Source organism: Taeniopygia guttata, chromosome 37 (genome assembly GCF_048771995.1).
Source record: "Taeniopygia guttata chromosome 37, bTaeGut7.mat, whole genome shotgun sequence".
In the NCBI taxonomy this organism is placed as follows: domain Eukaryota; kingdom Metazoa; phylum Chordata; class Aves; order Passeriformes; family Estrildidae; genus Taeniopygia; species Taeniopygia guttata.
In genome coordinates this window covers 4,657,260-4,673,078 of record NC_133062.1, presented here as the reverse complement: position 1 = coordinate 4,673,078, position 15,819 = coordinate 4,657,260, and the positions used below count along the sequence as shown (strand labels likewise).

At 55.7% G+C, this 15,819-nt stretch overlaps 2 protein-coding genes across 2 annotated transcripts in view; one reads left to right on the top strand and one right to left on the bottom strand.

Moving 5' to 3' along the window:
* Positions 1–15,819, bottom strand: part of LOC140681563 (uncharacterized) — a 305,451-nt gene that overhangs the window by 186,135 nt on the left and 103,497 nt on the right. Inside the window, 1 exon segment of the mRNA XM_072921495.1 lies at positions 5,273–5,907. Within this exon segment, the coding sequence (XP_072777596.1) occupies positions 5,273–5,907 (635 nt within the window).
* Positions 1–15,819, top strand: part of LOC140681562 (uncharacterized) — a 422,013-nt gene that overhangs the window by 376,041 nt on the left and 30,153 nt on the right. The gene's annotated exons all lie outside the window — the stretch shown is intronic.

The following is a 15,819-nucleotide window of genomic DNA, read 5'->3' as shown; positions in this document are numbered from 1 at the left end:
TTCCCAAGCCCCACATTGGGCGCCACAACTGCCGTAGTGCTCTCTTTTCCCCCCTTTGTCCCAGCTAGCTCCGTGGGGGGAGGGGAGCGCGGGCAGTCTCCGTCTTTTCCGGCGAGCCCTCGCAGGCGTCGGCCGGGGCTATGTGGGTCTGAGAGCAGAGGCGTGTCCCGCGGCGAATAAAGGGAGAGAGACTTTTCTCTTGCAGGCAGAATTCCAGTTTATTGCAGTTTGGCTGGGAAAGCAAAAACCGAAAAGACTGCGGCGTGCTGCGCTGGAGTTTGTTTGTGCCGCCTTGCCGGTCAGGGGCGGGGCGGCGTGCTCCGGAGCTGGCCGCGAGCATGGGGAGGCGGCGCGCGGGGCTGCGGCGCAGTGGCCGACTCACGTGGGTGCCGTGGCGGGAGCGGCGGCAGCGGTCGCGGAGTGAAGCAGCCGCAGCAGGGTCGTCTGGAGCTGCGGCGGCGGCGGTGGCAGCAGCATGCGGGGGCCGGCAGAGAGAAAAGCCGCGGCGGGGGAGCGGGGCAGCAGCAGCACGCAGGGGCCGGGCGAGAGAAAAGCCCGGGGCGTCCCCAGCGCCGCGGGTTAAGTACCGAACAGGGGAAACCTGGGGCAGCCAATGGGGTAACGCCACGGGGGGTCTGAGGGCAGTGGGGTGCAGGGGTACATCCAATGGGGAATGGACAGGTGGAGGGTCCCAGGGCGTCTGCCGACCCCGCTGCGTGACTGACAGATGGCCTGAGATGTAAACACAATGACTCTGCACTTTCCCGGGAAGGCAAACCGCGGGGACAGATGGGAAAACCCAGGGGGTCGCTACGGAGCACGGGGGGGTACATGGAACGAACTTATACATAATAAAACATATAATAACACAATTCCACACCTGAGGGACCCCTGAGGGACACCTGAGGGACACCTGAGTGACACCTGGCACACCTGGGCACAGGTACATCACACCTGAGTAACACCTGAGTGACACCTGAGTGACCCCTGGGCACAGGTAATGTTACACCTGGGGACGGATGCCACACCTGGATACAGGTGATGTCACACCTGGGTGGGTGCAGCGAGACAGAGCCACCTGTGCAGGGACACGGTGATGTCACGTGTATGACATCATAGTACCTGGGGGATGAGACAGCTGGGGAGGGGGGGAACATCACAACATCACAGCTGCTGAGGTGACACACACAGCAGGAGCCACAAGGAACACCTGGATCCCCCCAAATTACACCTGGGACACCCCCAAAACCACCTGGAAATGCCTCAGGGACACCTGGATCAACCCTGGGACATCTGAACTTCCCTCAAGGACAACTGGATCCCCCCAAAAACCACCTGGGCCTACCCAAAAACCACCTGGACCCACCCAGGATCTCCTGGACCCACCCAGGGACAGCTGGACCCACCCCCCAAACTCACTGGGACCCCACTGAAACTCACCTGGTTTCCCCTCTAAATCCACCTGGGACCCCTAAAACGCACCAGGACTCCCCCAATACCCACTTGGAGCCACCCAGGAACACCTGGGATCCCCCAAACTTATTCGGACCACACAAAGCGCACCTGGAGCCCCCCAAAATCACAGGTGTGGTCCTGCTCCCCCACTCCCCTGGGTTTGAATTTTTGGGTCGATTTGTGGTGATTTTTGGTTTCCATTGATAAAAATCTATCTGGGGGCGGGGCCAAGGCTAATTTGGGGTGGGGCTTCAGGAGGGGGCGGGGCCAGAACCGGGAGCTGGGAACGGGGAGGGGTGGGGCCTGAGGGGGCGGGGCGCTCGGTGGGCGTGTCCAGCAGCAAGGGGCGGGGCCAAAACACGGGGCGGGGTCTAAAGAGGGCGTGATCAGTGTCTGGGGGTTCGGCCTGCCCATTCCCACCCCCCCAAATTCCCCCGGACCCTCCCTCACCGCCCCTCCCCCACCCATGGGACACACCCCGAAACCTCCCCAGCCCCTCCCCCCTCAGCCCCCCCGAGCTGCTTTCACCTGGGAACCCCCAAATCTTTGGGAATTCTCACCTGGGACCTCCTAAAACTCCCCTGCACCCCTCCAAAATCTCCTCAGGACCCCACAAACCTCACCTGGGACCCCCAAACCTCACCTGGAACCCCCCAAATTCTCACCTGAGACCCCCAAACTTCTCCTAGGACCCCTAGACCTCACCTGGGCAGGTGGGAAACCCCAAATCCTTGGGAATTCTCACCTGGGACCCCCCAAACTTCACCTGGGACCCCCCAGACCTCACCTGGGAAACCCCAAACCCTCACCTAGGACCCCCCAAACCTCACCTGGGACTCCTCCAAAGCTCACCTGGGACCCCCAAAGCTCACCAAGGACCTCCTCAAAATCTCCTCAGGATCCCCCAAAAGCGGCCAAAGGTGAGGCGCGGCCGGGGCGATGACGTCACCTCTTCCTGTTTCCCCTCTCCGGCCCCGCCGCGTTCCCGCGTGTCCCCAACTGTCCCCGGCTGTGTCCCCTCCCCGGAGTGTCCCCAGCAGCCATGGAGCCCCGCGAGGTGCGACAATCCCGGCGGGGGGGCGGGAGGGGACAGGAGAACACAGGGGTGGCAGAGGGGTGGAGAGGACAGGGCGGGACAGTGGGAGATGAGAGGGCAACAAAAGGGACAGAGGGGACAGCAGAGCCCCCCAGGGAGGGGACAAACAGGACCACAGGAGGGCACAGGGGCCACTGTAGGAGGCCACAACTGCCACCAGGCCCCTGACACCTCCCGTGTACCATCCCCAGCTGTCCTCCCACCAGGTGCTGGAGGCGATGGTGGCTGTGGTGGCCACACTGGGCGAGCTGGTGGCCACCCTGAGAGAACTGATGGCCACCGTGTCCAGGCCGCACAGGGACGTGCTGCTGGCCGTGTCCCCAGAGTTCCTGCGGGTGGCTGTGGGGACCTTGATCTTTCACCTCCAGGACGCCCTGCGCCACATCCGTGTCCCCTCCCTGGGCTGGACCCTGGCCAACCTCGGGGACACCCCAGGGACCACCTGGGCCTGTGTGAGAGCCCTGGGCAGCGCCAGGCCTGTGCTGGACAGGCTCATGGACAGATGGGCCCGGCTGGCCAAGGCGGCCACCGAGCTCCGCGACGCCTGCAGGGATGCGGCCACCGGAAGGGGACAGCGGCTGGAGCTGTACCTGGGGCTGCTGGGGGACTTGGTGGCCACGTGTGACGAAGCCACCGCGTTCCCCCAGGAGCTGCAGCGCAGGCTCAGGGACATTGAGGCTGCCCTGGAGGGGACAACGGAGGTGTCCCGATTTCCATGCGGCCTTGGTGGCCACAGCGGCCGAGGCTGAGCAGCTGTGGGAGGCCAGTGCCTGCCTGGCCACGTGTCACCTGCTGGGGACACTTAGGGACTTCAACAGCCTCTTCTTCTGTCCCTCTCCTGGCCACAGTGGCTGTGCAGTGGCCGAGCGGTGCCAAAGAGCAATGGAGGACATCCCGAGGCTGCTGTGCACAGAGCAACATCACCACTGGGCCGTCATCAGGCTGGTGTCACCTCGGCAGAGACTCGGGGACATTCTGAGGGCACTTTGGGAGCACTTGGGGACACTTTGGGAAGGCGTGCGGCAACGCTGGTGGGGGCGGGGGGGTAAACGAGCCTCCCCTCAGTGCCTTGCAGGAGACCTGGCTGTGATTTTGGGGCCAGGGGGGGTCCCCAGGCAGCCCCCACTGCTGAGCACTGACCCTGCCCCGGGGGGCGCCGGGACCCCCCAAAAACCACACCTGCACCCCCTTCAGTGCCCCCGAACCCCCCTAGAGCACTGACCCCCCCGCACCAGGCACTGGGACGAGTGGAGACCCCCTCTCGGTTTTCTGGTGGTCGAGATGACCCCGAGATTGTGAAAAGTCCTTTTCTCCCAGCCCGCGCGGGCAGAGAAGGAGTCGAGATGCGGAGCTTTGCTTCTCAGGGCCGTTTATTTTCCCTTTTCTCTAACAGCTTTGTCTGCTCTGCTGAGCTCTGTCTAGCAGGTCGGTCTGTGGCAGTCTCCCTGCCCTCAGGGCGCTGTTTGCCTTCTACACTAAAAACTACTGTACTGTGTTTACAATAACGTGCCAATATCTATCATTTATGTTGGACAGTGTGTCTCTACCTTCAACCAACAGAAAAGTGTCACCATCACAGCAAGACATGGAGGGCAAAAAGAAGGAGAAGAAGGTCAGGACACACCCAGATCCCTCCACCTTGTCCCATTGAACCCCGTATTTTAAAGTGTTAAAATTCTACTTTTCCACCCTGTGTTAATTCACCTACCACGCTACTCAAACCCTTGTGCCTTGTAATTCCTCATACAAAGTTGGCAATTTTCTCCAGGGGCTAAAACCAAAGCCACCGGTGTTCTTGACACCATGCCAAGGTCTCCGAGGCCCCTGCCAGGGTCTGGAGCCATCCAGGGCAGACAGAGGGATGTCCTGGATTCTGAGACCCCCAATTACTGAACAGTGGGAGCCCCCCGGGCACTGCCCCCCCCACCAAGCACCGGGATAGGGACCGGACCCCCCTCGAACCCTGGGAACCCCACAAGCACCGGGACACCCCAGGCAGCGCCACCCCCTTGCAACGGGAAAGGGACCGGGCCCCCCTCGTGCACCGACCCCGCCGAGCACTGGGCCTGGACCCCCTTTGTGCCCCCATCCATGATGGAGGTTCCATCCCCTCCGCTTTGACCCCCCCAGTGCCACGGAACCCCCAGGAACAGTGCAGGGACTGTGGGGGACCCCAAGGGCTGGGGGGGCACAGGGGGTTAACCAGTACCAGGGGAGTCCCTTAGGGTTTGGTCCTTTACCCACCGTTGTCTCCCAGGACCCCCTGTTATCATCAGCGCCACCCCCAATTTACTGGGACCCCCTCCATTCACTGCTTCCCCCCTTCCTTGACTCCCCCAAAGTGCTGGGACCCCCCGAGCTATGAGCCCCCCGCAGTGCGCCAGGACCCCCCACTCACCTCCCATCCCCCATCCATGGGAACCCCCCCAAATCACAGCAGCACAAGGAGAAGAAGCCAACACCTTCCCCACCCCAACAGGGATCACCAGGACCACGGATCAGCAGGGCTCTGCCCAACGGGGGTCACTGGGGATCATCCAGCCCGGATCCTCCCATGGGGGATGGAGCTACAGCAGCACACCAAGCTCTTCCCTCACTCTCTTCCCTCACTCCAAGCTCTTCCCTCACTCTCTTCCCTCACTCCAAGCTCTTCCCTCACTGCAAGCTCTTCCCTCACTCTCTTCCCTCACTCCAAGCTCTTCCCTCACTCGGGGCACTCACAGGGCTTCCCTTAGTGGTGCCTCCGTTGGTGCTGGGTCAAGTGAGAGTTCTGCGAGAAGCTCTTCCCACACTCCCCACACTCGTAGGGCCTCTCTCCAGTGTGGATGCGCCGGTGCATGGTGAGGTGGGAGTTGCGGTTGAAGCCCTTCCCGCAGTCAGGGCAGCGGAAGGGCCTCTCCTCTGTGTGAATCCGCTCATGTTTGAGGAGATCAGAGCTGGTCTGAAACCTCTTCCCACACTGGGGACACTTGTAGGGCCTCTCCCCGGTGTGGATGCACTGGTGTGTTCTCAGGGTAGAGCTCCAACCAAAGCTCTTCCCACATTCCAAGCACTCATAGGGCCTTTCCCCAGTGTGGATCACCTGGTGCTCCATCAGGTGAGACTTGTCTCTGAAACCTTTCCCACACTTCCCACACTCGTAGGGCCTCTCCCCGGTGTGGATGCGCCGGTGCATGGTGAGGCTGGAGTTGCGGTTGAAGCCCTTCCCGCAGTCGGGGCAGCGGAAGGGCCTCTCCTCTGTGTGACTCCGCTCATGTCTGAGGAGATCGGAGCTGGTCCGAAACCTCTTCCCACACTTCCCACACTCGTAGGGCCTCTCCCCAGTGTGGATCCTCTGGTGCCGGATCAGGTGGTCGCTCCGACTGAAACCCTTCCCACATTCCAAGCACTTGTGGGGCTTCTCCCTGCCATGAGACTTCTCCACCAGCTCCGAGCTCCGGCTGGATCTCCGCCCGCCTTCCTGGCTCAGGGGGGCTCTTTCCTCCCCGCAGCTCCCTGGGCTGGGTTTGCAGCTCCTCCTCCTGCAGCATCTCCGGGGCTTTTCCTCCTCCTCCATCCAGACACGCCCAGGGAATGAAAAATCCTGGTTTGGGGAAAAAAACAAGAGGAGAGCACCTTGGACTGGAGGTTCCTCCTTGCCCAAGTTCATCTCAGGAAGTCATTGGGAATCTTGTGTCTGTAAGCACCTCCAAAACACCAAAATGTAGCCCAAAAATCCCACAAACTTCAAGACACAGATCAAAAACTCCCCAAACATCACAAGTCAGCAAAAACTTCCTGCAAAACATAAAGATTCAGCTGCCACATAAAACCAAAGCACCAACATTTAGCCCATGAAAGCTCAGAAACACCAAGATTCACCCCGTGAAAATCCTGGATCCCCCTCCACAGTCACCTGCTGCATGTGGGGGGAGAAATGCTCCTGGGGCTGGGGGGAGACAGCTTATACACGGAGGGGTGGAACCTTCTGCTGCTTCCTCTTTCTGCTCCTTCTCCTCCTCCTGTGTCCCTACTCTTCCTCACACTCCTCTTCCTCTTGCTATTCCTCCTTCTCCTGCACAATCCCACCCTCTCCTGCCACCTGCATCGTTTGACCATTCTGTTCCTCAAGCCTGCTTCTCCTTCCCTTCTCCTCCTGCCCCCAGGCCCAGCACCCACTGCCGGCTCCCTCTTCCCCCCAGACCCACAGCATCCCAGCCGAGGGGCAGGGATGGAGCTGGGGCAGGTCGGGCTGGGGCAGCGCTGGGCTCTCGGCCGCTCCCGCCCGCACTCGGTCCCCACTGCAGCCGCTCCCACCAGGACAGCGCGGGGGGGCCCGGCCTTGGCGCTGCCCCACTCCCACCTCCCCAAATTCCCCTCGCGGGGGCGATGGGGCCGAGGGGGGGGCGCAGGTGGGGTCCAGGTGGGGAACGCGGGGAGCTGCGAGTCTGCCTGGCAACTGGTGAGTCATCAGCGCCGCGGGCTCTGATTGGCTGAGCTCTGCCTGAGGGCTGCGCCTGCAGCAAAGAGGGGACACCCTGCTCCAGGGGGGATGTCCCACAAACGGGGGACCCCCATGAAAGGAGCAAGAGCAAAGTTTCTTTACAAACAGATGCTCTGAATCTGCTCGGAGATAGGGTCAAGCAACTTTCATGTAAGTAAGTGACAGGAGAAGCCTTGGTTTCAGAAAATGTTATTAATTGATGACACAGACTGCTGCTCAGCCAAGGCCCTGCTCTATTCATGAACTTCCAGAAGAACAACAAAGACTTAACAGAGCCATGAATATCATTTGCTATATAAAAGCAGGGAGCATATTAAGGGAGTATGTAGTAGGTGGATTGGGAAGTCTGTAGCTCTCAAGTGCTTCAGCCAATGGGGAAAGCAGAGGGAGATGTGGCCAGGAGAATTAGGATGAAAAGGAGGCTGTGTCCTCCAACAGCATGAGAGATCCCATGGGGAATGTCCCATGGCCTCTCCCATTTTTAGAAATGAAATTAGTTTCACAGGACTCCTCTGTCTGCTTTGTGGACAGAATCCTCTGGTGATGTCAATTATCCCGCACACCCTGGGGCAGGGAGTGCAGCTGAAGGTGCCTCACCCACTTTGGGTGATCGGTTCCCTTGGCTGGCGGCGGCACCGGGGATTGATTGGGGACCCGGGAGTGACCAGGAGACAGACGAGTGACACATCAGGGGGGTCTGTGAAGAGTCAGCAGGGAGAGAGCACTGAAAATCTCATCAGTGAGTGCCCTGGGATCTTCGGGGAGTGAACATGGCAGGGCACCCATGGAGGGGAGAAAAGGGAAAGCCAGGGAGGGCTCCTGGCCAAAGGGATGATGATCCCAAAATGTCTCTGAAGGGTCCCATGGGAGAATGCTGAGGTAGTTTGCACATTCCCCCAGAGGTAATTAAGGACATGGACACCCAGGGAGGGCAATAAGGGAAGGGGAGAAGGGATTTGGACAACAGGGGATGGATGGTGTTGGTGCCCTGGGAAGGGATCGGGTGAAGGGGAGTGTGCAGCAATATGGTTCAGGCAAGAAGCAGCAGGAGGAATCTATGTGGTAAGAAAAAGGATGATGGCAAAGAGGAGGAACAGAAAAATACTCAGGATTGGGATGTTTTTCAGCAGGGTCTTATCCTGACAATTTGCCAGCTGATACTTTGAATTCCCAGTTTCCAGGAGAGGAAAAGCAGGAGGTCAGGATGTCAGGGGTTTCTCTGTGGTGGGCAGTGGCAGCAGCGGGCACAGAGGTGCGGGACCGGGAGCAGGGCTGGGGGCCTGTGGGGAGCTGCGGGGCCGGGCCGGGGCTGTGGGGCAGCCGGGGCTCAGCGCCGGGCGCTGCCTGAGCCCACCAGCCCCGGGCAGGGCCGGCAGTGGCCCCCGGCCCCCAGGAGGCTGCGGGACGCCCCGGCCGCTGCCCGGCCCCGGGGAGCTGCCGGCCCTGCCCGCCGGGGGGGCCGCCTTTGGACACTGCGGCAGGACAGGCACCGGCTCTGCCATCCGGGCTGGGCAGGGGACCCTGAGCACAAGGAGCAAAACAAAGGAACCTCTGGAAACGCAGATTTTCATGGTTGGACATAGAAGTGAATTTTCTCAGGCAGCCGGTCTCAAAGCAATCAGTGGTCAGGTTTGGATATTGGCACCGGGAGTGGCCACTGAAGGCATGGGCACGCCTCTGAGAACACAGGGTTCACAGCAAGAACTCCCAGCAGAACTGTCTCTTTGGAGAGTGCAGACTCTCCCCCGCCCACCAGGGCTGGGTGGGGGAATGGAAGCCCTGCGGCCTGGGAGGGATAGGCCAGGGGGAGGAAACCTGAGATGTCTTTGTTCCCCACACCCCCACACCACCGGAGGGAAACAGACAGAGAGCCTGAAGGCACCTGGAAATTCACTGGCAGAGGAGAAGGAGAAGCGGGGGGAAGGTGCCCAGCCCTGGGAGTTGGGGTCTGGGCTGAGATTTCAGCAGTCAGGGGAGTCCAAGACTTTTAACCCTTTCCTGGGAAATGAAAGCTTTGTGAAATATTACTCCTCCTCCACTTGAAAGAGAAAAGAGACACTCTGGGACCTGAGATGTTAGGGAAAGCAGGTTGGGGGGGGAGATGATGGAGTGGCTTTTGGCTGGACTTCTTGTTAGCCATTGACTGAGCCAATTTCTCCTGCAACAGAGACTGCATCTTTAGGGGGATGCAATGGTGAGCCAAGAGACCTGCTTCAGCAAATTCCAGCACAGGAATGGAGTGAACAGAGGAAAGCTGAGGAGGGTGTGGTGATGCCCTCTGTCTTCAGGAAGAAGATCTCCGTTTGCACCCTCAGCCCCAGGGGAGGAGGAAAATGGGGGGGGCACTGTGGTCCCAAAATGAAAACTGAACTGTTGTTTCTTTTGTTCCTTGGCAAAGCATCCTTAAAGGAGCCCTATGAGCAGTCTGTCCATGCACGGCGGTGAGGGCACTGTGACATGGCAAGGAGAGTGTCACACTGGCACATTTTCTCTGGGCAGTGCCATGAGTGACATGGAAACACGAGAGGTGGCAATTGTGTTTCCTGGGGGTCTGTGGTGCAAGAGAGACTCCTCTCTCCCCTGATAGACTGAGTATTGATTATCTGAAAGGTGATGACCTGATTGAGGGTCCAAGTTGTGTCCCACTGTGATTTGTTGGAGTTTGGGTGCAGGGAGGAGGAATGTTTTGGAAGGTTTTAATTCTGGATGTAGTGTGTATCTTTTATTATAGTAGTAGCTTAATAAAGTTCTTTCTCCTTTATCTCTAAGCTTAGGCCTGCTCTGCTCTGTTCCTTATTGCATCTCACAGCACTTATTTGGGAAGCTGGATTTCCATGGGGACACAGGCATTGTGCCAGCATCAAAACATGACATGATGGTACATGAAGGATCAGGATTTTCTGTGAAGGATTTGGTTTGGGTCCCTGCAGAAAGGAAAGATTTTGCAGAAAGCTCAGCAGCTCTCAGAGGATGAGCACCCACAGGCAGTGACCGGGGCTGCAGGAGTGGCAGAAGAAGGCCCTGCAGCACTTGGGCACAAAGGCACAGCAGCTGAAGGCAAGAAGGGATGAGCAAAAGGCCAAGCTGAAGGCAAAGGCCATGGCAGAGTTCCCACAGCCCCTGAGGGACCAACCCCAGGGCCCAAGGGGGCCCCAGCACCCAGGGGACGGCCTCGGCCACAAGCACCTGGCAGAGGCATTGCCCTCCTGGCCAGGGCAGAGCCCACCCAAACGGCCCCTGGGAAGGAGTCAGGGCTCCAGCTGCAGCCCACAAGGACACTGCAAGCACAGACAGCAGCACCCTCAGGAGGAGCGAGTCCACCCCTGCATGGACATGGATTGTCAGGGCTCTCTGAGCTCCCATCCCACCGGGGACCCACCACACTGCAGCCCTGGAGAACATCCAGGCTGGGTCTGCATCCAGAGGAGGCCTCTCCTGATGGACACAGGGGCCTCTCCATCCACTCTGAATCTTACACCTAAGAGGGGGAACATTGTAAAGGAATGTTTTCATTATTAAGGGAATAAATTGGAAAGCTGAGCTGGTGTCATTTGTTCAATCACTATTAGGAGCTGTGGAGCATAGGTTCGAAATAAACCAATTTCTTTTCTTCCTACTGTGATTGTTATTAACTAGGAAGGAAGTTGATGGTGGCATTGTAATATTGTAAAAGGTGATACAGAGGCTATTGCTGCTGTACCTTTGTGCCAAATGTCTGGCAAGGCCTATGCTGAAGGGAACCCAGAGGTGTGGGCAGCCCCAGAGGGAAAATTTGATGTGGAGCCTCTCCAAATTACTTGGAAGCAACCAGGACAAGTGGGGGCTAAAAGCAACACCCTGTTCCAGGGGAGGGAAGGAAGGGCTCACAGCCTGGTATGGAGTCCCTGCTAAAGGCAGGGCTTTTGGAGCCAGGGATGTCTCCCTACAGCACTCCTACCCTGCCACTCAGGGAATCAGATGGCTCCAATGAGGAGCACAAGAACAAGTGGTAGAAAAAGCCTCTATGAAATGGCTGAATTTTCTAGATAAAAAACAACTTTTGAGTATTAGGGGAAACGTGCAAATGGTGGAGAAAAACGTTAAATATTTGGGACATATTTTGACTGAAATTACGTAGTTGAATGACCAAGAGAAGGTGTGGGCAATCTCAGAAGTAACGTTATCCAGGACCAAAAAGGAGCAGAGACAATTCTGAGAATTATTAGGGAATTACACAGACTGTATTGAGGATTCTCTGTTCCAGCCAGAACATTGTAGGACTTTGTAACCCCAGACAGCCTCCATGCTGTGGTATGGACAGGAGAAAGTGAATAAAACTTGAGAAAATGAAAAACCAAAACTATTGATGCCTCAGCTGTGGCTCTTCCGGACTCAGAAAAGAAATTGGAATTGTAGGTGAATGTTCAACAGGGCCATGCCAAAGGAATTCTTGGGCCAAAATGTTTCACCCAGTGGCCAGAGTGGCCTCATTGTCTGCAGAATTGTGCAGCCACAGCTTCAACGGGAACCGAGGCCCAAAACCTGATGACAACAGGATCTGCAACTGTTCCAGTCTGCCATCAAGTTCAAGCTTTGATAACCAAAAGAGCCTCGCAATGGATGAGCAGTGCTCGGTTATTACAGTGTGAAACTTGTTCAGTGGCACAGGAGGATTCAGAACTGAGGACAGGGGAAGGGTTTAACCCAGCCTCCTGTTTGAACAGCCCCCAGAGGGGCTGGGAAGAAACCCAGCACTGCATTCAAGTGACACAGCTCCAGACCCAGCCTGGGGGAGATTCAGGAGACATTGCCTGGCCTGAGGCAGAAAATGTCTTTGTGGATGGCTCTTCAAGGGCAGCAGAAGGGAAAAGAGTTCCAAGACACGCTGTTATTGAGGAAAGGGAATCAGACAAAGCCCAGGTTACCCCCCATGGTCAGCTCAACCGGCACAGCTGTGTGTGCTTGTAAGAGCCTGGAACTGAAATGCCCTGAGCAGGAAGGCTTCAATATCTTCTGGTGACACCATCTCACCTAACAGGGGGGCAAAAGCAATTCTGATTGCTCAGCAGCCACTGGATCACTTATTAAGGTATTTCTAAAAGACATTACTCCAATAAAAGGTATTGTGGAAGCAACAGACACAGACAGCAGAACTCATTTTCCAGGAAAGATCCTCCAGGGGGTTATGGCAGCTTTAGGAATACAATGGGACCTCCAGAACCCCTGGCACCCCCAGAGCTCAGGCTGGGTACAAAGAATGAAAGGGGATGGAAAGAAACACCTTTGGAAGCTGGGGATAGAAACCAAGATGCCATGGGTACGGCTTTTGCCATTGGCTTGGGCAAGAAGAAGAGCCAGACCCAGGGCAGATATTCAATTATTTCCCCTTGCAATTGATCTCGAGAATTCCTTACCCTGGGAATTCTCCACCTAGTGCAGGGTGGAGATAAGGGATGCACATTTAAAGCAGTCTGTGGCCAGAATCCTGTCTCTGGTGCAATCTTTCCCCCAGGAAGCTGGGCTGGCACAGAGCCTGCCTTGGCACTTTGCTGTTGCCAACATCCCAGCAGGACATCGGCTCCTGCCTAAGGAGTGCAGAGCAGCACCACTGGTGGCCAAGTGGCGTGGCCCGTGCCAAGTGGCCCCGAGGCCAGAAACAGCCGCCAGCACAGCTGAGCACGGGGGGACCCCTCAGCCTCGGCTCCAGGTCTCTGCAGCCCCGGAGATTTGCACTTCCCGCCTGCAGCAGGAGGATGGGAGGCCCCCACTGAGCCTGCACTGAAGGCAGCGCAGCAGCAGCCAGGGCTCCACAGCGGGGCAAGGCCCTGGGCCTGCCCACACATCCTCTGCTGAAATCCTCGGCCTGGCCACCCTCCTTTGGCAGCTCCAGCACCGGGGACAGCCCTTGCTGCCACTGCTGCAGCTTCAGCGCTCTCTGGGCCTGCCCTGCCACAGCTGCTGGGCCAGAGCACGGGACAATTCCACTCTGGCTCTCACTCACACTCACACACTGCCCTGCCTGCCATGGCATTGATGGAAAATACACCAGCTCATAGACTTTAACATTGTTAACCTTTGATTTCTCTACTCAGGCTTGCTTTGCCTTGGCCCTGGGGAAAGAACTGTTAAAGGTTTTGTTAAGGGATGTTACACCACTCAATGGAGATGAGTTTAACACCTCTACACACTGGGAATGGCCCAAAAGATACCCACAAAGATAACACCCAGCAGCAAAACATCAACCCCAGCAGCAAACAGCAACCAACACCTACCCCAGACACTGCCAGGGCTGCAGACACCTGGTCTGCAAAAGGCTGAGAAGGAAATCCAGCACTTCCCACCTCATTAACAGCTGAAGCAAATAAGTCCGGGTCCAATAGGAAACCAAATACTAAAAACTGCACTGTCGGAATCTGTGGGTATTGGTGATTCCGAGATTGTAGAAAGTCTGTGTCTTTCTGCCCCGTTGCCAAAGAAGAAGCCATAGTTCGTCTGTGCTGGTTTCAAGGTTGTTTAATTTTGCTTATCTATAACAAGTTCTGCTGCCCTGCCGCAGGTCTGTCCTGCAGGGCAGTGTGCGGGGCTCTGCCCCTCAGTGGGATGGTACAAACATTATATACCAGAAATTACGTGTACTATATTTACAATAATGTGCCAATATCTATCATCTACGTCGAACAGTGTGTCCCCAGCCTAAACCAATAGAAAAATGCCAACATCACCAAGAACATGGAGGTAAGGAAGAAGAAGGAGGAAGAAAAGGATCAGGCCCACTTTCCTCCATCTTAGAACTCCTGGCCCCCCTGTACAAAGTAAAACCCCCCTGTACAGGTGTTAAAACCCCCCTGTACAATACTAAAAAATTTTACCCTCTAATTTGTGACTACTTTTACTATACCATCTAACCCTCTGTGACTGCTTGTTCCACCTTCAAAGTTGGTAATTCATTCCATGGTTCAAACTCAAAATCACAGCTGTTTCCAGCTGCTTGCCAGGGTCTAAAATGCTTCTGACCAAGGCCTGGAACCTCTAAAAATGTCTGAGGGACATTTTGAGTTCCGACACTGCACAACTTGAAACTTTGGAACATTAAACCAGTGGATATAGACTGGTTCTGACTGTATCAAGTTTAGGAAAAATCTAGTAAAAGCCACGGAGCTTTTATTTATTATATACTCCAATATATTTTACTGATACTTTAGGTGTCATGGAACGATTTTCTCTGCACACCCGGGCTATGTGGGGATGGAATGATTTCTGTTGCACATCCTGGCCAGAATCAAGGAATGCCTTGACTCTAACATTAAACATATTGTTGGAGTTTTTCTTTTTCCTGCAGTTTCAGTGCTAAGTTTAGAGCATTAGAGTATTTTTAAATTACTCCTACTTCTATATTGCCGGTTGGGTTTGGGTCAGGGATGAGAGAATGAGATTTTACTTAGAGGAGAAGTAGAAAAAATTTAAGTGACTTGGAAATTTTTTGTGTATGTTTGTGTGTGGCTCTTAGAGATAGAAAAATTTTGGTCTGGGTTTTTCGACGTTCACCTTTAGGGAACATTTTGTGAAGCAAGAAGAGATTTAAAGGTGACCCTTTAACTCATAAATAGAAGATTTGAAGCAAAAGAAAATAAATAGAAGATTTGAAAGAAAAAAAAAAGAAAAAACAGCAGGTTGGGGGGGGGCACATGTGAGGCTGCTGAAGCTGCTCTGGAAGAGCAGCTGCATTCCAGGCACCCAGGAGAGGAGCTTTAGAAATGCAAATTAACACTGCAGGGGCAGAGTGGGGACAATGTACCTGGCTCTTCTGGCCTGGGGCAGGAATTGGCTGATTCCCTCTGCCCCTCACCCCAAGCTCTGCCTGCTTGCACAGATGGAATCTGCACGGCTGAAGGCAGAGCCCATGGTGTGGATCTGACTCTGAAACAGAAATGGCTGAGGCTGCAAAGGGAAACAGCAAATGGAGAATGTTGTGAAAACTTCACTAAAATAAGGGGGGATCATCCCTCTGCCCACTCCAACATCTGCTGCCACTGTCTGTGCTGTACAGGGTGTATCAGAGCACCGGGGCTTTTGCTAGAACAAGTTCAGGGAAACCAGTTGGAATTCAAGTATTTGATTATGTAATTAAAATAATGCGGTCAATTGATGCAGCCCCGGCTGCAGGGAGCACCCAAAAATGAGGAAAAGATGAAGGGCCACCAGAAAAAATTCTACAACACCATGGGCCAGCCCCTGGGAACCCAAACCAATTTATATCAGGAGGCAGAGAACCCATTTATCATTTCAATGGCATCATTAGATTACAAGCTGTCCTCGGAATAAGAACCAACCAGACAGCTCCAGCTCCTGACCTTCCTGCTGATCAAGTTGCTGAAATGAGGAACACATTTCACCAGGGGATGGGATCAGATTATCTGTGAGCAGAAAAAAAGGGAGTTTGGGCAAAACTGAATGTCTCAAACTGCTGTTGGCAAAGAGATGACAAGGGAAAAGTGCTGAGAAAGATAACAAAGGAAATAGGAGAGCAGTTTATGTATTGGTCCAAACATGGAAAGGATGGGAATGGGACACGCTTATGTGGCTCCCCGGCACACCAGGGGTTAAACGAATGCTGCTTCTCCTCTTCTGTGCTGCAGCAACTCTCATCTTTTTACCATGCTCCACACCTTGGCAGTGCAGCTCATCCAGCAGCTGAGCCAGGGGATGCAGGTGGCAGCCAGGCCTCCTGATCCACAAACGGCTACAAAAGGACACGGAATGAGGGCACCGAGAATAATCCCAAAACCAAAGAGGACCCGGGAAGAAC